The sequence below is a fragment of the Tachypleus tridentatus genome, chromosome 9, assembly GCF_004210375.1.
Source record: "Tachypleus tridentatus isolate NWPU-2018 chromosome 9, ASM421037v1, whole genome shotgun sequence".
NCBI lineage: Eukaryota > Metazoa > Arthropoda > Merostomata > Xiphosura > Limulidae > Tachypleus > Tachypleus tridentatus.
Window position 1 is genome coordinate 111,731,992 of NC_134833.1, and position 27,271 is coordinate 111,759,262.

Consider the following 27,271-nt stretch of genomic DNA (forward strand, 5'->3'; position numbering starts at 1 on the left):
GTGTAACATGACTATAAAACCATGCATGAAACAAATTTGTTTCTTGTCTAAAAAGCAGACAGCATTAGCTCAAGCAGTGAATATCTGACAAAGAATGAAGGCCCAATGTTGCTTTAACGTTATAAACAATCAGCTATTGAGATGGATGCTGCAATAATCATAGGTGCATTAATCAAAGTGAGTGTAGCTAATGCTAGAAGTAGTGCTAGGACTGCATCTGTCCCACCACAACTAGCTGAGACCAAACACAAATTAACTGACACACCTAACCTCAGCAAACAAAAACCTCCAGCCCCAATTCCTCAAATAAACAATAACCCTTTTCTTTTATCCTGTAAAGCTATAGACACTACTAACTTGGAAGATAATTTATTTCAAATTGCCTCAACTGGTTATGTATCTGACCTTTCCAACTCTTACACTTATGATTTCTTGTCCTACTACTTTTAGAATTCAATAAGATAAAATCTGATACATCAAATAAAATCCTAATATTTTTTATAGAAAATCCTTTATTACATTTTAATAAGGGTACTACAAGTGTGGATGATAGATTTAGGTGTACATTTACTACCTAAATGATTTAAACACTAAAAAAGGAAAGTCTCATAAAAAAATCCATAGTTTGTTAAAGTATAATTTTCCAGTTATTGTATTTAGTTAAGCAACATAAGAAAAGGATATCAACAAAGCAGGACAAATTATATGAATGCAATTATTTTAAAGTAACTGGAAAAGTATGCTACTGACTAACCACAGAATTCAGGTACCAAATTATGTAAGGAGTATCAATGTGTACAGTATTATTTGTCCAATAAATAATCAGGCTTTACTTTTTAAACAATGTTTGTGGTTTAACTGATAGTCCCAAAAGACTTTATTTCTTACAGTAACTACCACAGAGATGATAAGGATGTTAACATACATCGTAATACAACCAGATAAACTAATAGATTAGAATTAGACTATGATGTACAAACTTAGTATATGCATAAAATTTGTTGCAGTTAGTATTAATGATGTGTGAAATTTGCAACTATTATTTTTACTTAGAAAGAAAAAAAAATGTAACACACACAAAATATTAATCCTTAGCATAAAAATTTATAATAGTAATATCACAGACTTAGATGAAGAAATATCATATGCAACTGTCACTGGTTTTATAAGCAGCTAGATGATATTTTTGTAAATGGCTGTTTTAACAAATGTTAAAAGATGAGTTGTTATGCAAAATATTATAATAATTTGATATTGTGTGTTAAAATTTCTGAAGATACATCATTATTTAACATATAATTTTTCTAAAATACAAAAGTAGTCATACATGTAGAATAAACCTGATAGATTATTAAATAAGAAAACTACACAAAATAAAAAAATAGAAATGCATATATTCAGGGGGACTAAAAATTCACATAAAACAGTTAAAAATTAAAATAGGTTTTCAAAGTTGACAACTGCATCATTAGAAGCAAATGATAAAATCTGCAAAATATCAAACATTTGTTTTGATTTTTAACTTATATTTATTTTTTACACTTTTACATGAATTTTTGAAGGAAGCTGGTTTAACAATTTTATTAGGATATATTGTTTAGGATGATTTGTAATTAAGTTAGTACCACTAGCAACAACACACTGTTTGGATGTCTTAATATACTGATCAACCATTACACCAAAATCCCTTTTTTCGGGACACTGTTAAGGTTATTCCCATCCTTATTTTAATCATAATTAAAATTATGAAAACCCACATGCATTAACTCACATTTATTACATTTAAAAACCACCTACTGTTCATTCCCTCAACTCACTAAATATTCTAAATCCTTTTGCAAAACAGCATCATCCTATTTACAGCCAGCAACACCTTAGACTTGAATATCTTCTGCAAATTTAAGTACTTTATTGACTATTCCTTCATCTATGTTATTAATGTAAATCAAAAAGAACAAAGGTAAAAAGATTGAGCCTTGAGGTACTCCACCTGTGATAACCTAGTTTGACTGAACTCCAAATCAACAACCTTGCCCCAACTACACAAGCAGCAACCTTTACAAAGAATGTCAAAAGATTCAAAGGTGGCTGTCCATAAAAAACAGCTTGGAGCTCAGTTCATAACATTATAATTACATATACATAAATAACAAAATAAGATTTCATATCATAATTTTCAGAAAAGAGAAACAGAGTGGATGTTTAGCACCAATTAGACAATACAGGAGTAAAAGTAAGTTTTTGAAAACATTCTAACACTTACATGATACAGGCACAAATGGCTGCTGAACCTGCATGGCCATAGCCTGTTGATAGGCCACAGCAGCACTTGGATGAAACACTGGAAGTCCACTTTTGTCCACAGCTGGACGTTTTGAAAATGGGGCCATCCCTGGGAAAGCCTAAGAGGGAAGGCATTTGTTTTGAGGAGATAAAGTTCTCTTACATTCATGTGACATATACAGTAAGAGTGTACATGCATAATGAATAATTTTGTCTCAAAAATCTGACAGAAGTTACAAATAGTATTGTAATGTTACTCCTTCATTTACATACAACTTGGATTTCAGTGATGGAAGAGATTTTTATTTCTTCATTTATAATTATGAATGAAAAGTACGAAAATAATTGTTTCTTTGAATAATAAAGAATATTCTCCAACAGCAATGTTTGAATATGAAGAATAAAGACAAATATAGAGGATTTGCAGGACAATCTCATTTCAATACTTTTTACAGTTTATTTTCATCACATAAATATTACATGTATAGCAGTCATCTGTTCATTTATTATGTAGAAACTCATTTCTCCACTAGCTTTGGTTATTATGGAATATAAATGTTTAAGTAACCTGTACTCATATAAAGTTTTTTAAATATCTATTCTGTTTATATAACTCCATTGATTATGTTCAAACATTACAAATACCTCATTCAGGGGAAGAATTTAAGTGATTTTATATATATGTATCTCTGTGTATGTGTGTGTGAGTTGCTCACTAACATGTTGTATAAATAACCAACCAATTATACTTAAATATGGCATCTTTTATACTTTGAAACTGTGTAAGAATAGGACTGATTATACTTATACATGACAATTACCATACACCAAGAATGTATGTAAGAACTTAGTTGATTATAGTTGAATATGACATCATAACTGTTAACCATTAATTTAGTGGGTAAGAATTTGAACAATATAATTATTGCCCATCACACTAAAATATAATTGCTTGATTTTTGTATATGAACATGATTAATAATGTTTGTTAAGCTTGTGAGTGAATTTTAACTAACTGTGTGTTAAATAAAAATTATTAATCTTTAAAATGATCTATAAGAAACAACATAGTACAAAAGGCTGCACATTATGGACAAAATCATGTTTGTAAGTATAATAATCTCTCCAACAATTTTATAACTTCAAAGAAGAAAAAATATGCCCAAAGGTACATAGATATGCATAACCTTGGAATAACTGATTACATGACTATCAGTGTGTGAAAACCATGAGAGAATCCTCCCAGTGAACAGCTCAACCTAATAAATTATGATGGAAAGCAAGCCTAGGAGTCAACTTATACAATCATGTTAGGACACCCTATGAAAGCCTGTGTATTTTTGTAACATTTTTTGATATATAGATATGTAATCTCAATTTTAACAATACTGAGAGATTATATGAATATAACTAAACAATTAAAACTGAAGAAAATACTGTAAATGTAATTCTACAAAAATGCATATTCTAACTGAGGAAAAAGTTAAGACACCCCCACATTTATTCCCACTTAAAATGGCTCAACTCACACACAGGTGTATCACACCAGGTGCACATGATTAGAAGATTGTTACACAGCATTTTGAATGAGGCTTGACCTATTTATACCTTAGACATTTAGTTTGGTGTGCTCCTGACTGTTGAAGTGAGAGTGAGCACCATGGTGTGAGCAAAAGAGCTGTCTGAGGCCTCCAGAAAGAAAATTATAGCAGCTTATGAGTCTGGTAAGGGATTTAAAAAGATCCCAAAAGATTTTGAAATCAGCCATTCCACTGTCCAGAAAATAGTCAACAAGGACAAAACAACTGCCAACATGCCCAGGTCTGGTCGTCCAAGCAAGTTCACCCCGAGAGCAGACCACAAGATGCTAAAAGAGGTCTCCAAACACCCTAACATGTTATCACGGGACCTACAGCAGGCTCTGGCTACTGTTGATGTGAAAGTGCATGCCTCTACAATCTGAAAGAGACTGCACAAGTTTAACTTGCATGGGAGGTGTGCAAGGAGGAAACCTTTGCTCTCTAAGAGAAACATCAAGGCCAGACTGAAGTTTGCCACAGAGAATGTAGACAAAGACCAGGACTTCTGGAATAATGTTCTTTAGACAGATGAATCCAAAATTGAATTATTTGGACACCAGAACAGAGGACATGTTTGGCGTAAACCAAATGCAGCATTCCAGGAAAAGAACCTCACACCAACTGTGAAGCATGGAGGTGGAAATGTAATGGTTTGGGGGTGCTTTGCTGCAGCAGGACCTGGACAGCTCACAATCATAGAATCCACCATGAATTCTAATGTATATCAGAGGGTGCTTGAGGAACATGCGAGTCCATCCATAAGAAAGTTAAAGCTGAAGTGGAACTGGACCTTGCAACACGACAATGACCCAAAACATACCAGTAAATCCACCAAGGACTGGCTGAAAACTAAGAAATGGAGAGTCCTGGAATGCCCGAGTCAAAGCCCAGATCTTAATCCCATTGAGATGTTGTGGGGTGACTTGAAACATGCTGTACATGCAAGAAACTCCTCAAACATCTAACAGCTGAAAGAATTCTGCATTGAGGAGTGGGGCAAACTTTCTTCAGACTGATGTCAGAGACTGGTAGATGGCTACAAGAAGTGTCTCACTGCAGTTATTTCAGCTAAAGAGGGTAACACTAGCTATTAGGGGGTAAGGTGTTCTAACTATTTCCTCAGTTAGAATATGCATTTTTGTCGAATTACATTTTACAGAAGATCTTGAAAAGTCTTTTCTTCAGTTTTAATTGTTTAGTTATATTCCTATAATCTCTCAGTATTGTTAAAATTGAGATTAAATATCTATATATCCAAAAATGTTACAAAAATACACAGGCTTTCATAGGGTGTCCTAACTTTTTCACATGACTGTAGCTCTGTGAGTTTGATATCAGCCAGCAGTCTCACTACAGATAAAAAGATTCAACACTCTGAGTGGCATAACATCCTATAATCAGTAGATGAGGCAATTGTAAAAAGAAATAAATGCAAAAGAGCAAGATGAAACAAAATACCTGATTACTATGTTACTGAACAAGTAAAGCTGAAAGAACTCAGATCCCAAAAACAGAGGAATTTGAGAAGTCATCCTATGATATATGTTTTGGGTTAGAAGAACCTACTTTTTAGGATAAAGAATGATTTTTTTCCCAAGATATAAAACTCTGGAGGAGTCAACATCTTCGAAAGAAAAGGATCATTAAAATGTGGATGGAAAAATAGAGAATAAAACTCAGTTAACTTAATCCTCCAAACAAACAAAATGTTTTTGATTAGTCTGAATGTAACCAAGAAAAATCATAATAAAACTCTAAAAATAATCTGTATGGAAAAGCCAAAGTTAATTTTGTTATCAATATAAAAATAAAAAACTTCAGTGAAGATAAAAAGAAATGAAACTGATATCATTCTAGATGAAGAAAAATTTTAAGTCACATATCTGAATCACTCACCTCTGAACAACATAATGATTTGATGGAAATATTCACAGTAAAACAAAGCTTGACTAGATGAGAAGTAAGAGAAGGCAGATTTATAATGGAATACCAGTCCTAGTGATGAGTAAAGAACTAAACAAACAGCTTGAATTCCAGCTTTATATATTTGTTTTTCTCTTCTAAGTAGTACTGATGAGCCACAACTTCTATAAGCTAGTCTACTGCAGTGGGGACCCAGCATGGCCAGGTGGGTTAAGGCATTTGACTCATAATCTGAGGGTCGCAGGTTCGAATCCCGGTCACGCCAAACATGCTTGTCCTTTCAGCTGTGGGGGCATTATAATGTGACAGTCAATCCCACTATTCGTTGGTAAAAGAGTAGTCCAAGAGTTGGCGTTGGGTGGTGATGACTACCTGCTTTCCCTCTAGTCTTACACTGCTAAATTAGGGACAGTTAGTGCAGATAGCCCTAGTGTAGCTTTGCATGAAATTCAAAACAAACCAAACCAAACCAAACTATTGCAGTGGGAGCAGAATAGATCAGACCAATACATTATCTTTTCTTTACTAAAGTTCACATTTTAGTGAGGAAAAGAAATTCAAAAACAAGCAAACAAAGGTTGTTAATATGATGAATACCCAGGCTTTGGACAAAATGCAGCACCTATATTCATACTAATTAGCTGTTTTTACAGCTTTATACAAAAGGAATTTTCTACATTCATTCAAGGTAGTTTTTACAGGTGCAAAAAGAAATTCCACAAACTAGTACATATGACTATCTACATGAAATACCAGTTTTTTTTTTTATATCTATGGAAAAATATACTAGTTTTGCATCTTAACTGTTAGCAGATGTTACAAATAATGTAACATATCTAATAAATTCCCTTGTTCAAGTCTTTGTTCAGGCACTAACTTGCAACAATATGAAATAAATAAAGAACAATTTATTATATTAAAATGTCTTAAGACTGATGCTCTACATATCAAGTAAATAGGACTTCAAGACTTCACTACAAGCCACATTCATTCAAAATATGATTCCATAATTGATGTACAGATACTTTAAACTTCTTTATACTTGTAACAAATCTTAAAAAATATTGATTACATTTGTATAAACTACTCCATTTGGTTTACTTCTTAAAATGAAAATTCTATGTAACATTCAAATTTTACAATCTTCAAATAATTTCATTCAATTAAAAAGCTGTAAATTAACAATTTTCCAAAGATATTCATTATTACTTATTTTTACTTTGGAGAAAGCAACCTGGTGAACAGTAAACCAGTGTAAATATGCTACTAAAGGCAAAGTTAAAACTTGAGAGAGAGAAACCAGAAAAAGTAGAAAGGGTGCAACTCAGTGTAAGGCCAGAAGTTCAGAAAGATATGAAATGACTTTTCAGGTTATATTGTCATATTAGGTCATCAATTTGGTTTGATTTTCACACTTACTAAATCTATTTTTGAGTAACAATTGGATTTAAATCAATTGAATGTTCAAGATAGTCACATAATCTAACAAACAAGGGTGTTGTGCAGCATCAGACTCACAATGGTAAAATAATGTGACTGACCTACTGCTGTGTCTGGCTATGGAAAAGTGAATATTTCAGAAACTTATAAAACGAACAAACAGACAAGCAGAAAAAATGGTCATATTCAGCTGCTAGTTAGTCATATTATGAGCTAAAAGCAACATTTTCTAATATGAATGTTGAGATTTATATAACAGGCAAGTTAATTTTCATTTGGAATTTGTATTCAGTTAGGAAATTATTGCATTCTTACCTTCCAAAGTGTGATCACTATGTTTTTTTAAAACTTTGCTGTTGCTGAAAATATGATGATTTTTATTTATCAATAAAAATATGCAAAAGATAACTGCGGTAATAAAACAGCCAGTTAAAAAGAGGCTAATGTTACATAAAAATAATGTAGCTGAATTATGCTATAAAATGTTTAATCTCTCTTATATACTTTGTAAAATGAAATGCTGAACATTTTGATTTTATGTCAAAAGCAATTGCACATTGTTTTAAACGTATGGAACGCTATATGCTAAATAATTGTTAAAATTGATGTGCTTAAATTTTTTTGTATAGCTACTTAAAACAACTCTGGAAGATAATTAAAACAATGTGATTTCATACTCAAGGTGGGGACCAAAAACTAATATGTTGCTTAAGCTCAAATTTCAACTAGCAGTCTTAAATATTTTTCACTTCATATACCTTTTCACTGTCTGTGATGTGGTGACATGCTGCACAACACCTTCTACTATAAAAAATTAAGAAATCTGAGCTACATGCAGAAGCACTAAGGGCCAATACCAGAATCAGATCATCAGCAGGGTCACGTGAGCGTTTCTTGCTGACCAAGGTTTCAACCACGTGTGGCTAATTAGTATGCAGAGCAGTTGATGGTGATTGGTAGGTGCCAGGGGTGGGCAGTAGGTGGCAGTACATGACACAGCAAGCAGCAAGATGATGAAAAGAAACAAAACAAAACAGCAACAATTACAAGTCAGCTCACTGAATCCAACATGCATTACAGAACCAGTCCTTTAAATGTACAACTATCAAAATGAAAAAAAGGGGTCAGATATTAAACTTGTACATTGTCTAAGTCACAGAGAGCTAAACAAATATGAAATAAAAATCTACAAAAATATTTGTACTGACTTATTATACACATATTACAAAATAATTTGGTGCTATGGTGATTTCTAACTACTAAGGACCAGTTTTCAACACTACTTCTGAAAAAAATAGGACCACAATAATATTAGCATGGATAACAGAAGAAGCTGACATACAAGATACAGACATAACCTAGAAAGTATACAAGAACTATTTAATAATGTTTAAATTAAAAATGACATCACTGAAAAGTTACACAAAAACACACCTACTGTCATACCACTGCAACCATTACAGAATAAAAAACACTTTTTGCAACTTTGACATCCTTATATCTAAAGTGGAAAATACCAATTGCTAATAGCAAAAGTTAAGACAACATGAAATATGTTTGATCTAACTCTTTTCTCAAGTATTTCTAAGAGTGAATCATCAGGTTTGTTGAAAATATATTAATATGATATTAGAAATATATTTTCAACTAACATTGAAAAATTAGACACCAGCACATTTTTTTAAGTCAACTTAATTATTTAGGAAATGCAAACAGCTTGCAAACAGAGTTATCACAAAGACCTATTACCAGTATATATTATAAAATTATATTTTAGTGTATATATATATATATATATATATATATTTTTTTTTTTTTTGTGTGAAAATACCTTAACAGTAAATAAAATTTTGTCAGACTTGAATAGTTCATTTAGGACCTAGAATATTATTCGTCAGTAAGACTGAAATCTAATTTGAAAATAAAGGTTACTAAACAAATAACTATGCAGTGATTATGTTTAAATGCTACTTGTCAGACTCCAAAAGAATATATATATTGGCCATGTAGTACATGGGTAAATTTTTAAAGTCTCAATATATACATATGTAGAATAATTACGTGCAAGTTCATTCCATCTTTTCTTAACAAAACCTCAAGTATCACCTAAATTTGTTTTTCTAAATATAGAGGTAACTTCTGTTTCTTTTCAGAAACATTCTAAAATTGAAAGAAAGGTCATGACACAAATTACTTAAGTGGTCTTAGCATCTTAGCAAATTACAATATAAGAATTACAGTTTTATATTAAGAAACAGTAAAAATATTAGTGTAAACAATAACATAACAGATAATAAAGTAAAAAGCATATATTTCCCTGCTCAATAGCTTTCACTTATTTAGAAAGTTAATTAAACTAGAGAAGAAAAGGTGTTACCTCAGTTGAATGATAAAGAACAAATGCAGTAAAATGACAACAACTTCATGGCTTTCTTGACTCTATGTTATATGAAACTGCATACTCAACAATAACCAATAATTCAGAATACTACTATATTCAAACAAGTAGTAGAAATACATCAAGGTATATTTATAAATAGAATTTCCTTTCTTTTTTTCCTACTTTAGGACTTGTTCTTTAGTTGACAATTAATTTTAATTTTAAAATCAATAAAATGGAAAATGAATGCAGAACAAAATTCATCAATAAGCATTACTGGCCTTTAAAGGTCTCACAGTGTAGATTTAAAGTATACCTGGACAGGCACCACTTACCGCTGAGCAGGATCCAGAGATGTAGAAATAGATCACTGTAAAGGTAACACATATAAAAAGAGAACTTAAACATTAAGAACTAATAAGTGGTACACAGAATGGTGACAGGAGGAATAGAAAAAGATATCCAAAAGATGAAGAAAATGTACAACAATTGTATGTGGTGTAGTACATGTGTGAGTTTGCATAAACTCATCCTATGGATGATGTAAGTAAAGAGCTAGATATTAAGGTTTTCAACTTGGTGTGTGGGGACTTGAAAGAGTCAATGTGAATCTACATCCTAGGAAACACAGGTTAAATGAATGAGGTACTATTGTAACCTCTTGAGAGTAATAGGATTAATAACTGAGAGAGATAAGGAATTCCAAAGAATAAATAAATGGGAGCATGAACCACGTGAAGGAGCAGAATGGGACAAAGAACAATGTGAACAATGTGCCACATGGACAGAACAGAACTAGAATAATATTGACAAATTGAATGGAAAATATGAGAAGCAGTAATGACATACACATCATATTTCTTACAGCCACAGGCAGAAAATAAGAAAGATATAAGTGAAAGATGGTACAACGAACAAAAGACTAAAAAAACAAAGAAAAGAAGGGTGTGGAGAACAGTATTCAAGTCCAAATTAGGATAGACAGCAAGACAAGGAGGACAAAGGTGGCAAAAAGAAGACAGGAGAGGAGAATATATGATAAGAAAACCCAAAAGCAGAAAGTAGAGCTACCCAGTAACCAGCCAAGTATTGCCAAAAGTTCTAACAGATAGTTTTGAAGGAATGATGTGTCATGGTACTAATGACCCAAATTCACATGTGAATATAGACATGACCCCATCTCATCAAAGTAGTATCTGGCATACTCCCTACAGGGATAGTTTTATTAACTCACCAGGTGAAGTATTTGAGTAAGGAAGTAAACTTGTGGAGGACAAGGGATACCAATCAAGGATACATATAATGTGCACACCACTGTAGACCTCTCAAATGAGCATGCTGCAATACGACATGGGATTCCATGGAAGCCTAAGTCCCCAAAAGAGAGAAAACCTTGCACACAGTGAGGGAAGGAGAAAATATGGCATGAAAAGGCAACTTCTTACTGTCTCTCTCTCTCAAAAAAAAAAAAAAAAAGAGTAGAAAACAGTCTCCTACAACAAAGGAACATAACAAAAACCCAACTGAATAAAAAACAAAACTGATGTGAGATGTGCTATTCTAGTTGAACCTTACAACCCAGATCTGCTGCTTCCCAAAGGAGGAGGAAAAGGTGGCTGCAGGAGGCTTGTTGGAACAAAGCCAATAAGAAAAAAAGCATATGAGATGTCTGCCTTGGTCACCTTCCAGATCTGGGGTGAAAGACCATCATAGTGTGAAAAATTCCCCATGGAAAAGTAAGGGAAGACAAAAACAAATGAGCATGAAACATGTAAGATTTAACACATATCTGCAGATTCTCTGGAAACTACAGAAAGGCAGGAAGAAAAATATCTAGAAAAGGATGAAAACTCATCCAATAGTAGTTATATCAATTAGTACCAATGTCAGCAAGATATAAGATCCCTTGGAGGATGTAAAATAAGTGGAGCAGGAGATATTCAAGGAGGAAAGGAAAAAACAAAGGTTAAAGCTTTCTGGTAGACATTCCAGTATTCAACAATTAACTGCAAGCAGAAGGCAAAAGTCCATAAACCAAATGAAAAAGGCACAGCAAGCAATATATTGCCATGGATCATGGGCAAAACAGGTGTGACTTCAATAAAATAGTAAAGAACAAAAACAACTAAAATCATATTAATTTAACAACTTTCTTGACCACATTATATGAAAATTGCATATACACAGAAATAACTGATTAATTCAAAATAACAGTATATTCAAATGAGAAGGCAGAATAGCACTTTATATTTATATACCAAATATATGTGCTAATGTACAAATTACATGCTGATCTTGGTTCAAAAGTATAAAAATATTTCACCTCTTGTGTTGTACAGTAATACTAAAAGCCAGTACAAATATGTATGTTCTATGTGATTTTGGAACCTGTTTTTACATTCTGTACCCGTTCTTTCAGATATAGTTTGTACTAAAACATTTTGTAGACAAAGTATTTTTACTAATACATTTTGTGTTGGGCAAGAATCTTAGGTATACAAATATTTATTTCTTCTGAGTATGTGGTAAGGAAGTGCTTTGTGTTAATTATGCTAAATGAGCCTAAGTACAGTACTTATTAATGAGCTTTGAAATAATTTTCAGTTGCATATTTAGTTCATCATTCCTTGCATATATATTTAATGTTTTAGTAGAATATATATTGTTCATGTATTACCAGGTTTTTTTGTTTCTGTCCCATAAGAAATGAAATAATGTTGGAAATACTGTTTTGTTTAAACAAAGCTAAACAAGAGAACAATTGGTTACATTACGCTCATGCTATTATTTCTCTAATGTGCAAGAGAAAAGAGGGAAGAAGGAAGCACATATAGCCTGCAGTACAGGCAAACAATAAAGTATAAAGAAGTTATTATCTAAATCAAACCTGAAGTGAGACATCCTAAAGTCAGTGATATAATTATTATCCTACCAGAGCAGCTGCATTAACTCGGCTTTGGGCAGCCTTTAGCTGTGCTTGTAAGTGAGGTGGGGGGTGAAAGTAGCGGCATGGGTCCCGCGTGCACCGTCCTTTAACAAAATCCATACAGACAGTCACCATGCCTTCAGTACTGTCCACTGTCACATGCTCAGGAGGGTGAGCGAAGCGGCATTCAGTTTCCACTCGTTTACAATTTCCACGCTGGAACTCTCGGCATACCTATGAGGAAAGGGAGATGGAAATTGGGTAGGCAAGCAGGAGAAAAACTTTTAAAATGGCAAAGACAACTAGCTGGCAAAGATATAGAAAAGAAAAGCACAATCTTTTCTTTCTTACACACTCACACAATCACTATAACAAATGCAACAGGGAATGCCATCTATTGCACCATGCACTTTTAGAAATAAGCTTGAGCTTTGATATAAGAAATTTTTAAAACTTTAATCCTTTAAAAGATTGTTTGGGCAGAGTATTCATGATAAAATTTTGGTGAATGGACAGCAATGGTGGAAGACTTTTTAAATATTATCTCTATATTGTGTTTCTATAACAGGCAGTTGCTGTCCATTCAATTAAATTTCAACTTGAATCCAGTCAGAAGAAAAATGAAAATGTCTTTACATAGTAAATGGTCTTTTTTTTCAACCACCTGGTACAATATAGTAGCACAAACATTGTAGTGCTATAATTTGACTTTGTATTAAAAGTAAGAAACTCCAACAATGACAATACATCAAAAATTAATTAAACATTTTATATGAACAAAAACAACAACTAATATTTTGCAATAAACTAGTTTCAATTTTTCAGTGTAAATAAAATCCATGTTTAAATCTTAACATATACAAAAGGTTGAGTACATAATATTAAAATGATTTTGGAACCTCACCAAATCATTACAATCTATGTCACCATAATTATCCAAGGCTGTCATTGTCAAAACACAACTTTTTCCCTAAATGTTTCCATAATCCATCAATTGCAGAAGAAAGTTGGTTTCACAGCACCTTTTACAACAATTCAAATGCACAGAAATCCATATATGCCTCACTTTGCACACTAAGGCCATGGTATGACTTATTTTAGGTCTCTTTCTGGATATTCCTGATGCCTCACATTTATCCATATTCTTCTCCTTTCTTGTGCCTTTCAGTTCAAGGAATATCCCCATCTTGGAAATTCTATATTATCAAATTGAACATATCTTTATGATCTGAGTGTATGAATATTTTGCACTGGAAAGACCTGTTACATATCCCATTCAAAGGTAATAAATTTTTGGTGACATCACACTACAAACAAGATGCCAAAAAATTTCAAAATGTAGCTATGAGACATTCCATTCCACCAGAAATTTTTATAGTGACTTGGTTTATTATATGACATGCTGACTTGCATATCAAAATTGTTTTAATAAAGTGTACTCAATCCTGTAATAGTGCTGTTACATTTTATTTTGCATAATGTGTAATTGAACTTCTGCTAGCTACTTACTAAATGATGCAAAATTAAACTACAATTGCAATGGTTAAATAATGATGGAATATTAATTGTAATTTTTCCATTATAATTAAAGTTGATGTAATTTTTTGACATATTATTAATAATTTTATGCTTACAAGGTATTAAATCATGCTTTTTATACTTACACAACCAACTCTTTGCTAGTTTTGGTAATAAAAAACATTATTCTTTGTTTATTTCCATAAACAAGTTAATAAACTAATCAAGGATTACTTTAAAGTTCCAGTGAATAAAATATGCCTTTTTGTAAAATTAGTTAATATTCATATTTTAACTCAATAACATAAAAAATGTATTGTCAAGTTTCAAAAATGCTACTTTGTCTTTGGATGAATAAGAAATGAAAATCCTCACAAAAGAAAAAAAAAGAAAGTATAGGCATAAGCATAATGTAATACCTTGAATAAATTTAAATTTCACACAAACTATTCAAGGGCTATTTGTCCTATCTAATTTATAAATGATAGACTAGAGGAAAAACAACTAGCTAATCAATGCCATACACTGCCAATTTTTGCCTACTCTTTTACAAATGAAATGGGGGTTGACTATCATATTATTAATTTCCTATGTCTAATGTTTTATGACATGATTCAACTCAAAACCCACTTATTGTGAATCAAGTTCCCTAACCACCAAAACTATATCTTGTTACAAAATGGAGAAAAGAAAAAAAAAATGGTCTGAGGCTATACAGTATGTGGATTGTATAAAACAATCTCTCTAAACCAGATTATTGAAACAGAAGAAACTGATAATGTCTTTGGCAACTAAAGATGCTGCATGAGAAACATGCAACGGTCAGATCCATTTAATTAAGAGACTGAAATGCAGTTGAAAAACATCAGCGACAAAAGCTAACCTGTTTTGTAGAGGTACTTGAACCATAGTTTAAAGTTATAAATGGTACTCAGAAGCAAAAGGTCAGTATTTGGTGAGAAATAAAATATGATAAAATAGAAGGAGAGCTTTACATCTTCCTAAGGGTCATTAAGTTGCAGTAGTTGTGGAGGTATATTTTAAATACAAAGGAACTTGATGATCATCCTGAAAAAGAAAGAAAAGTTAAATCCTACTTTAAACATAGGAAACTGATTCATAGCCTGATAAAATTAAGGTCCACACAAATGCTAAGTGTAAGCCAAATAACAATAAAAAAAATTTTAAATGTAAAAAAAAAAAGTTCGGTTGATAAAGTTATGATTAAAGAAGAGAAATTGTCATTCTCTGGAGGAGAATATCAAAATTGTAGCAATAGCATAAATATACTGATGACATCTATCTATGCAGTGATGAAGATGTAAAAGAAACAAGAGATTCAAAAAAGACAAAGTAAGAGCCATTAGAGCTACAAAACTATTGTGATCTGGAAGTTTCCACATTTGGTATATTCAGGTAAAATCTAGTTAATTTTTGAGTAATTGAATGGGCCTACTTGTTAGCTAGAAATTCAATCATGATTTATATAAATAATAATGATTTATCTCTTACTAACTGAATTGTGATGTTAAGTGGGAAAACGACAACTTGACACTAAACACAAACACAATAGGTTTGTGTTTGCTTTACGTACAAAAACTGTTGCTTCTATTTTATTTTCTCAAACTGTTTCTCCATCAAGATCCTGTTTCAAACTGTTTAAATTCAATGTTTCTTAGTTTCCAAGAAATGTCACAGTTATGAAGAGCAACTACTGATGGTAATTCTTGTTACAACAAAGATAAGACTGTAACCTCTAGGTACTACATAACATTTGAATGACCACTGAAGTACATTAGTATTAAAATCCTTGCACAACAAGCAGTATTGCAGTAATATCTGCCTAAAGCAGAATGGGTATTATCCATTCAAGAATAACAAAGGTAATTAGAAAGATATGAACACAATGGTTCTCTTTGAAACCTGCACATATACAGAACAAAGATTAAATTTAGGATAAATAATATAATATCACAAGAGAGAAATGCATGATATATTCATATACCACACAAGGATCGAGAGAAATCTGAAAGAATAAAAAACACATGAAAAAAACTTAATGGTATACGTTTTCAATAGAAACCAAATGGAGTGTAGAAGAAATCAGACTCATAGATATAAAAACAAGAAAATATTTTAAGAAGAAAAAAAAAAGAAAAAATATATGCCAACTGAGTGGAACAATGACAAGCTTTCACAGAAAAAAGTCTGCCCTCTACATAATCTTCATAAGAATAATGAACAGGAAGTATAAAATGAAAACAAGCTAATGTGTGGGTCATTTGATAGAATAAAACTACCTCTTTTTTAAAATAACACAGAGGAGGACCTTAAACAATAGGAAAGGACAAGGCCCCAAGCATACCAGAAGAGAAAAACAAGGCTGGACAGGATCAAATGCTTATATAACTAAAACATTACAATATGTTACAAACATGTCAAGGTAATCAGAAAAAAAATGGAAACTTCAGGGTATTAAAAACATCAAGAACACAAGAAGCAAACTTTGGAAAGTAATACTTTTTTTGTTCAAACACAAAAGAAAAAATTCCATACAGAAAATGAACATGACATTTCTATTTGTCTGTGAACATATTCTACAGGTCTTTTAAGGTCAAAATAAAGTCCAAAATACACATTTGCTTAAAATACAACCATGATAACAGTCAGAAAGTTAGAAGATTGAATCAAATGAACCCAATAGGATAGCAAGCTTGAACTTTATTTGGATACAACCAAGCTGGGGATAAATTCTAAAACCTTGATAACATGTTATAAATAAAGTTGAAAGACATTGCAGAGAATTGAAAAACTTCTGCACAGGATCAGAACAATTAAACTATTTGAACAGTTAGAAAACAAAAATAAGCAGTGGAAATATCCAAGAAGAGACATCTAGAAATTTAACCATTTTCTTTCTTGATAATGTGTTCCATATAGATACCCACCTCTTCACAGAGTAAATAGCTAGCACTTTAGCACTGGCACCAAAATTTTTTTATATGTGCAGAAAGCCTTTGAACAAGTTTTTACCCATATATATATTATAGAATGACCTGTGCTAGGCTATGACACAATCATAAATATAATAGTATATTTCATCAACAGGTGGAATGATAGCCTCTTTATGCACTACTACCCTTGATAACTTTGTGGAAACAAAACTTTCTGAGGAAATAGGCATGCCAAAAATGGGATGGGGGATTCTGTGGAAAGATAGCCATCTCACATGCATTTTTAGGTTCATTAAATGTTAAATTTAGACTAGAATTCCACCATAAGAAGATAGTGTAGAGATCAGTGTGAAGAAAGAAACTAAAAAAATGAACAAAAGAAAGAGAAGTCCATGGAACCAGTTAGTTGACTTAGTGGGAAGGGTAGTTGGTGAGAGATTATACTTTTCACCCAATACAAGTAGTTTGTTCTGAAGGATCTGTTAAAGAATTTCTTGGTTTTGGAGAGTTTTACTAAGGTGTTGCAAAAGTGTGTCAAATTTAAGGATGTTCAATCAGTAAACCATATAAATGAAATGTGGATAGGGAAATATGTAAAACTGTGTGACATATATGAAAAACTTACAAGAATATGCCAGTTCAGAAACGACTGACTAATCCCAGATCTGTTTTCCAAGAAGAACTCAAGACCTATCCATTTAGTCACAATCACAGAGGATGATTCAGTTCTCAGTGTTGACACTGGGTTGTACTACTTTTCTAGGTTTACACGTTTACTACCATTCCAAGTCAAGGGATACATCTACTATATCTCATACCAGTGGTTTATACTGTTGAAAAGAAACCTCTTCAGTATTATCCACTCAAAGGTTTGGTACTAAAGAATGGTTCTCCCTCTCCACTTGAAGAAACCGTGATGGAAGAACTTGTATAAGTGAGAACATTGGAAAGGCACATGAACTGAAAAATAATAATCACATTTGTATAATGCCCCTTACTTAGAGACTGTGCAGTGGGTCACCAGAAGTACAGATAGTAGGATCTGTCCTGTTAAGCAGGTGTGTAGCCACATTGTTTTGTTGATCCAGTACAGCTTGAAGGGTATATATATATATGTACATACACATCATTAAAGCATATCCAATTTCAACAGTGGCACTTAAACTGAACATTTTCTGTTATACCCTACTCAGTGCAGATTCTGATATATATAAGCATTCACTGTACTCTGTATCTGACAATCAGAAATAGATATGCCACTAAGAAGGAAGTAGCAGATGAACTAATCTTGAAAAATCACATAGCTGGATGGCAAATAAAAACAATAAAAATGGGCAACTCTGCAAGAAGGTCCTGTTCATCTCATAACAGACTAGTCAAAAACCATGTGCAAAGATGAAAGCATGGGATGTTGTGGTGAAAAGTGGACATCTGACAAATGAATCACATACAGAGTGAGAGTCAAAACTGAAATTAGAGAGCTTGACTAATCAACAAAAACATGTAGACTCCCAAAAGATAAGGGAGACAACAGCAGAGGATGCCTCTCAAGGAGGTCTTAGGGAAAAGATGTTGACCTAAAGGATGTATCCTTTGAGTAAAAGTCCTCAGAGCTTATTTGAAAACAGAGTGGGCTTGAAACCTGAAAGATAAAGAAAGCCTCTGAAAGAAAACTGTGTAACTCAAGGATTTTCTCTGAAATGAGTCTTTAGGTGTTCCAAATGTAAAAGTCAAGTTCACACAGGACTGAAGTTGAGGGGTGGACCCAGAAATGAGATATCTTCAGGCTCCTTTATGGTTTTAGTCTATTTAGAGCATGGACACCTAGAAGGTGTCACAGGATGAGAAACTCTTCAAGAAACATCATTTTAAAGGAAGGTTACCAAATTGAGTTGCAAATAATAAAACTGGTCTAACTCCAAAAGGTATAAGGCACCATAATCAAGAAAATTTCAGAAACCAACCAGTCTAGTTAATTGGAAAACTGCTAAAATAGAAATCAAGACAGTATATGGCCTTCCACAGTAAAGCTCTTGGGGTTGTGATAAAGAGTTTCAGAAAAAAAAGGGGTAAAGAGGACAAATAGCTAAAATGCTGAGCGATGAAAAGATGAAGACAAGTAAACTGAGGGAGAAAGACAATCAAAGTAAAAGATCCTCATGATAGAAGAATAGGTTTAAGGAAACAGAGCTATGGAGAAGAGTAAGAATTCTGATCATATGTGAAGGGACAAAGATTCTTGAGCCAGGATAGAATGTGGCAAATGATTATCGATATGATCCTGAAATACAAAATGATATTCATGAAAAAAAAATTAGGTGAGGAAAAACTTTTTTTTGTGTGTTGAGGTCTAAGTTATAATAATAATATGATGAGGATCAAAGATAGGGTTACTTGATCCTCATCAAGGGCAGAAGAACCAGAAGTAAAGGCAGACTGTTGGACATGCTCCTCAAATTTATTCATTTATTTTTTACTGAAACCACTACTGGTTATCAGCTTCTTCCTAACGTACATCCCAGAGTTATTGATGATGGGCAATATTCCTTTTAAGGAAACCTTATTACAGTCTTTTCAGCATTTGCCACAAATCTTATGGTTTAATTTTGTAAAGAAATTAAATTTAAAATTATATGCAGCATAGAAGATACTTTGTTTTACAAACTGTATAACAAAAGAACACATCTAAGTGATATTGTGCTGAGATAAAAACAAGCTTTTGGTTTACAAAAAAGTTCTCAAAGGGAGTACTGAACAAGGAGGTTTTATCACCTACCTTCTGGTGGAGAGGTGTATATATATTTTAGTGAAATTAACTAATTACATCCAAATGAAGCCAAACAAATACACAAAACCATAAGGAAGGATTCCATTAAAAACAGCAATTCCCAACCTCTGATTAATTATACTATTACCATAAATTTTAAGCCATAAACAAAACACATTAAAATTACACAAAATATGTTAAATGTATCCTAGGTTTTGGAGGTGACTGCTGAAGTGAGGCTCACATTGCAGGGGGGGGCTACACCATCTATCATTCGTAACCTCCATTCACCAGTCTTACATAAGAAATACAACAGTAGCAATAGATATAGAAAGAAAAATTAGGAGAAGCGAGATGTGGATGCTCAAGCTCACAACGTCCCACATCTATATCACCCTTCACTACCTGCAGACAGTTATGGGAAGGTGACTGCTCTCCAAAGTGAAGAAGAAAAATTAATTGAAATAAGAATAAGAAAATAACATACTACTATTTGGGGGTAAGTAAGTTGAAAACTTACCTCTTGAAGTTAGCATTTCAGCCCCCAATATGGTAGAAAGGCACTAACTGATAGCACAGAAGATGAATTATACTAGTATGAAGCATCTAATCCAGTTGTATAAACAAACTAGTATAGCTCCCAACCACCACCAATTCATTAAGTCTACTGTGACTGTCATGCTCTAAACAAGCCTTTATATGCAGCAAGGTGTACATCCACATATAGTAGTGCTAAGTTGTTAAATGACCTTATTCATAAGTAAAAATAGTTTTTAGAAATGTTAAGTAAAATTTCTCTAATTTTTATTTCTTTATATTTATTTCAATAGATTCTTATATTTGTTACAGAATAGTTTATTAATTTTATATTTAAGCTTCTTTATTAAATCCATAAAATATTAAGTATTGTATTAGAATTTCAACATTACTGATAAAATATTGTAATTTATTACAAATTTTACAATATCTGAATAATTGCAAAGTTATAAGCATTATAATAGTTAATAGTTTCACTACTTATTTAATCCTATAATAGCACAGTTTGCTTATTACATGAAGGGTTGAGTGTTCATTCAAAGGTTTGGTGAATGCACAAAAACTTTTTTGTGGCATTAGCACTGAAATGTTAGGTATTTATTCTATGAAGAGATGAATAATTTAATTTCAAATAAAAATACTAACTTCCAAAATGTCACCAATCATGAAACAAGGGTAAAAAAGTTCATTATTGATAACTCTATCACAGGTTGTCAGTCATAAACAAGTGGAACAAAAATACCAGAAATGATATTCCATGGCCTTTGTAAATTTCTTGAAAAAAAAGAGAAAAACCTCTTGGCAAGAAAGCAAGGGTCAATAAAGAAGAGTAGATAAGAACTGAAAATGTAATGAAACAAACAACAAAGGAATAGTTAACATTTGTAGGGTTCAAAAATCCAGATAAAGAGTATCCCCAGGTTAAACCTCTCAATGGATGTCAATAAAATATTGACACACAGAAAAGAAGAAATCCACTAAATCTCCAGAGCACAGTAAGAACTAATAAGTTGAACACTGAACAAGTGTATTAAATAATAAGGAAGAAGGATTCAATTAGTTACATGTAATTATGAGATTGAGAAGACATATACACAATCAATGAAAAATTTAAATCTTGAAGTAAAGAATGTTAGCCTAAGGATGAAGACCATGTTTAAAAAATAAAACAGAAGTTTACATGTCTTATGAAAGAACTGTGATAATGACTATTAAATAGGTACCAGAATAATAAGCTAGCACAAAAATATATTCAACTAATAGAGATGTTTCATGAAAAATGAAAATTCCTCAGTTTTGGAAAATACAATTTAAAAGAAATGGGTAAAGAAGCAAGTTTTCATATTTAGAAGTTAGTGAAATGCACACCATATGGCAAAAATTTAGAACAGAAAGATGTTATATGAAGGAGGAAGGAGAATAAAAAAAATATAGAATAAATGTGAAAAGACAGAAGAAGAATGATAGAAATCTTAATCAAGAAAGTAATGACCAAAGGACACAGATTACTTCCATATTGAAAGAAATTTCCAGATGAAAAGTAGGTTCATCATTCGTTAATATAAGAGAAAATACATTCATAATGTTATAAGAAGGAAACATTATCGTGGTCAAATCATGATAATAGCCACAAATTAGAAGGAGAAGTAGATCAGATCAATGAAGCTTCCTTGTGCTCAAGAAGTAAAAAATAACATGTAGAATATAATACATCATTAGATCCCTGTTAGCACTTATATTCACTAGAAACCTCTGACACTGAAAAACTTTAAAAATGATAAATAAAAGCAGTAAAAGATATAGATTGATAAAAGAACATAAAAAGCACTTATAATCACAGCCTGTATATCTTAAAAGAAATGATGTTGAATAAAAAGTAACAATAAAAGAGGATTTCTTTCTTAAGTGAAGATAATCTCAAAAATCTTTGAAGTATTTGAGAAACAGACCACACAAGAAGGTACAGATTTCATTAGTGAAAGAAAGACAAACACATTTTCAAATTAAGTATTAGCTTCTTATTCATCCATAGGAACAGTAGTGCATTTTCGTAAAGATTATCAGATTTAAAGAACACATTATATGAAGTTATCTTAAGAACAGAAGTTAGTAGCTAGTGTAAAACCTTTTTTTTTCCTTGAACCTTTTGCAGTATCACCAAAAATATTCTAGAAATTCTAGAACCATAATACACAATAAGTAGTACACAGTGGTATAGGCATTCTTAATTTCAGACATGTGTAGAGGAATGCTCTATAATGGTTTGTGATGACATCAACCCAGAAGAGCCAAATTTAATATGTGAATACAACCTCTTTAATGCCTATAATCCTATTTCCAGGCTGATCAAAATCACTTCATAACTACTAAATTTACGTTTCCAAGCATTTCTATTAGCAACCAACTCACATCTTTCAGTTTTACAAATTTAATATAAATATTTATTTTGTACTCTATCTTCCAGTGAGAAAAACTCAAAGCACATATTGTTTTCTTGTATGATTCATGTAACTTGAGTTTGTTTTATACTGAGGCAAAAATGAACAAATAATAAACATCAATTTTTTTTTATTTCACTTCATGTCTAAACAAGAATTACATATGCATTTGTGGTAACACTGTGGTGATATGAAATCAGTTACTATCCTGGTTTTTAGCCTGTATGATCATCTAAATATACTTATTATTTAGTGACTATGTTTTATTAAAATTGTTAGTAAATAACCAATAATTAGACTTAAGTGTTCAAATATGCAATTAAGCATGACAACACCTATTATAAATTAAAAGGGAAATGCTAACTGTGCCATATTTTATATAAATGCATTTGTTTTTGCTAGTCCACAAGCCAGTTTATTCACTGCTCTTTCAAGTATTATTCTTAAATAATAGAATAAGTATGAGTTTTGATTTACCATTATTTAATTTCTGTATGACTAGTAATACCCTAATATAGTTACATAACACATAATATAAAATGAAAGTAAAACTCTTATATCAAAAAATGACTGTACTCTACAAAGTTATTTTGGTTTTTCTTGTTTAAATCTTCAGATACATGAATTTACACTTAATTCATTATAGAAACTAAGACAACTTTAGTATTACAATTAAACATGTAATTTCAGGAGCATTTCAGAATTAAAAAATAAATCCAATTAACTGGATGAAACAAGATATGAGAACTATATTAGTACAAATAAAACAGCATTCTATGTTTTGAAGTAACATATAAATAAATTCATATTTACTGCTTAAGTGATAATACTTCTTTTAAATGTTTACAATTATTCTTCATGTTAAGATATTTGCTATGATTTCTATAAATCACATTTTTCTAATCTTACCTCTAATCTATCAGTTCGTGGCACTTTCTGAGTTGTAACAAGAGGAGTAGGGGCAACACTAAGTGGTGCAGCCATTGCATCAGGAGGCATCATACTAACCACAGGACTTGGAGTCAAATAGTGTGTAAAAGAAGTAGGTGAAGCTACTGTTGGAAGTGCAACCAGGTATGGATTGGCTGTTGCCTTAAAAGTAGAATTACTCATTTGAAAAAAACATTTTTAGTCCTGAATTGTTACTTTTAGAATCAGTATCAATATAAGTTCCATTTTTGTTCACTTATCCACTGATATGCCACCAACAGTTGAATTTAAAAAACAAAACTTGATATAAGCAATGTATGAGAAATATATATTGAATGTAAATTAAAATAGAATTAAAGCTAAACATAATAATAATTAAAAAAGCCAGCATTTGCATGCAAATGCACTATACTATGTCTTTGCCAAACAATCCTAACATTGCCAATTTTGATACCAGGAAAAATTGTGAAATACACAAAAAAAATTAAAATCTGTCTTTATCATTGCTTATAACCTGCAAGAAGGTATCTTTGTAACAAATTCTATGTAACATGGTTGACTACACATAAGTAGTTCATGAAAAAAACAAACTTGTTAGGAAACTAGGTTAAAGACAAAAATTCTAAAATTGTCTACATCCATCACTGTAACCTGCAAAAAAATCTTGACACCAAATACCATGTAAATTGGCCAAAATATCTTAGGGTAATTGTAAAAATATCCTAAAATTATGGTTTTCATGGCATCTTTACCTCCTTATAATTATAAAAAGGGACAAATCTGCCATTTTTGTCTGTCAATGTGTGGAACTTGTAAAAAAATATCTTTGTACCAAATTCCATATAAAGGTATTAAAATACAGCTAAGTTATTGACCAAAAATTCCCAAATTATGCATTTTTTTGTGAGCCCTAGCTTCCCCTAAGGAAAAAGAGAAACAAAATGGGCAAATCCAACTTTTTTTGTAAGCAACATGTTTTGTGCATAAACATTTATGTTTGTACCAAATTTCATTTTGACTACTGTAAGTATAATCACACAAGAGCCCAAAATATACATTTTTGGGTTGTTTTACCTTTTATCTTATAAAATCCTTGTATGAAAAAGATGAAAAAGGAATCTGGATGTATTGGAACAAAATATAACCCTACAAAGTTACAATTCAATCTGCCAAGAAATTATGGAATGACAGTCAGTTGAAAAGTGCTTGGAAGAAGAAGAAAGAAAGAAAAAATAAGCAGCCAACACAAAAACAGCACAACTCTGCAGATGTGTAAAACCAGCTGAGATTTAAGTTTCCAATTCCTTAATAATGGGAATTTAAAAAGTACACTTGTCTGAATGTTTTACAGTAATGCACTACCATATGAATCATTAATCAATGTACATTGACACATAACAGTAGTAAATAAGAGTTTACCGATTTCATTTTTCTTTTTTGTCAAATCTGTCCTTCTTAGTAATTAGTTACCCCCTCTCCCCCATATCACATATGATGTGCCAGGACTGGAATAGTAGCAACAAATATTAGTTTTCAACCTACTGTGTTTATCTTTAAATCTGACAGAATTACCTTTAAAACTATCATTTAACTCAGAGTAATTTGCTTATTCCAATTTCCAAATTTTTCACATCATTGTGCAAATATAAGGAAGAGTAAAAATTTTAAAGTGCTTGAATATTTTAATAGATCTATGTGGAAATATTAACTGGCTGTGAAATATTATATCGTTAATATTATTACATTAAATATTGTGTCAAATATTCACATAATACTGATTATAAGCTATTCTTTAGAATTATTTCCTAGACTCCATTCTGTAATATTATAGATGATTACTGCTCGATTAATTCATGTTTAACATTCCACTATACCATCAAAGACAATTTAAAGCTTCTCTATATTTTTGCATGGCCTTTGAAATAAAAAGGCTAATTTATTTATATAAACAATGATAAAAACCCTGTAAGTTGAACACTTTTAAAAGGTGAACCTTTCAAAAACACTCAGACTACAGGGTTTTTATTGTTTAATATTAAGATTTGAACCTATATGCTTTTCTACCATGAGCTAACTCTACTCTAAATATCACATTTTTAATGTAAACTGTGCAACAATAACTCTCAATTAATATGATACCATTTCCTTTTGGAGTACCTCCCCTTAAACACTTGCACACAAGATAAGCTCATTTTTAGATAAGGTGAGAAGAAAATGCATCCAAAGTGAGAAAAATGGGTGGAAAGGTGTGAAAAGATGAGTATTCTTAGAAAATATATTATAAGATTACTTTCCCACAGTGACATGATGGAGGGGATGGTAGAAAAAAATTAAAGTTAGATCAACTCCCTTCAGCAAATGCCAAAAGGGAAAGCCTATGGAGTGTGGCATCTGATGCTATAGACTCTACAGATGCATGCTCATGAGAGATTGAATGTAATCTAAACCAGGTTATACTCTTCACCTGAAATGAAACACAGATTGGAAGAATTAGATCAGGACCAACTGAGTACCTGAACACAAGAGGTTGGTGAGCCAAGAAGTGTAGATTGGTTATGGCATGATATTACCCTAGGGTATGTACTCACCTTGACTCAATTGAACAACTTCTTGGAAGAGGAGAGTACATTACCTAGATAGTATCATCACTGCCTTACCTCTTATTGGTGAGGAATCTTCCAAGGTTCCCACTCCTGTGGCTAGAAACTGGTAAGTGGCATGGAAAAGAATGAATAATTTGCAGTGGAGAGACCCAGGAAATCTCACAAATAACCATTGGATGCTTGCCAAAAAGGACTTTTGCTGAAGACAATGCAATTGGTGACTGTAAAATGATTTTTAAGAGCCATCAAATGCAAGACAAACAAGTGAGAAAAGTGGAAGAGACACTTATCTAGTGCCAGTTTTTTACCATGATAGTCAGTCTAACAGTATGGTCTGAATTTGACAACTGAGTTGCATGAACATCATGAGGGTACCTCTAGTTTTCTTGCAGAAGTTATCATCTCAACAATGAGCATTTGTACAGTCAGGGAGGATGAACTAGGTGCTTTATGTTATTTCTGGCTCATTGCAGAGTTCGAGAAATAAGCATACCCTGGGAAGTAACACTAGCCACCTGACAAAATCCAATAAAGGGGAAGAGGGTACTGAGAGAGAAAATGCACTTATCTTTCTCAAAAATGATATGTAAGTTTATTGAAGAACTGTGGGAAATTGGCTAAACAAATCCCGCATGGAAACTTTTAGATAGGGTGAAAGAGAAACATGGTTGAAGCAAGAGAAAAAAGTACAATAATAGAGCAAAAAAAGATGGGGCCTGGACACCAGTGACAAAACATAGGAAATCACAGTAGTGCTGGCAAAAGAGGTGCCACAAATAGGACCTGACAAAGTGTGTTATATGTCAAAGCAAGGGCACAAGGAAGAAGAATAGGAAAATAGGCAAGAAGAAAAAGTTGATACCAGTCATGGATGTGAGTGTCAATGCCCACGGTAAAGGATGAGGAACCAAGTACTGTAAGAAGAGACAACTGATGTGAAAAGTGGTGAGGCAATGATGAAAGGTGAGCCTAACTGTGCAAACTCAACGAAA

General features: G+C 32.2%; 1 protein-coding gene across 20 annotated transcripts in view; it reads right to left on the reverse strand.

Annotated features, from left to right (window-relative positions):
* Window positions 1-27,271, reverse strand: part of LOC143226053 (muscleblind-like protein 1) — a 117,624-nt gene that overhangs the window by 10,181 nt on the left and 80,172 nt on the right. For 15 of the 20 annotated variants that reach the window (XM_076456491.1, XM_076456471.1, XM_076456475.1 and 12 more), the window contains 4 exons: window positions 23,656-23,838; window positions 12,539-12,766; window positions 8,084-8,149; window positions 2,264-2,402 (listed from right to left, as the gene is read on the reverse strand). In XM_076456491.1, the coding sequence (XP_076312606.1) occupies window positions 2,264-2,402; window positions 8,084-8,149; window positions 12,539-12,766; window positions 23,656-23,838 (616 nt within the window). Of the gene's footprint in view, window positions 1-494; window positions 1,489-2,263; window positions 2,403-8,083; window positions 8,150-12,538; window positions 12,767-23,655; window positions 23,839-27,271 lie in introns of those variants that run through there. The other 5 variants (XM_076456486.1, XM_076456489.1, XM_076456487.1 and 2 more) reach the window with 2 other exon arrangements.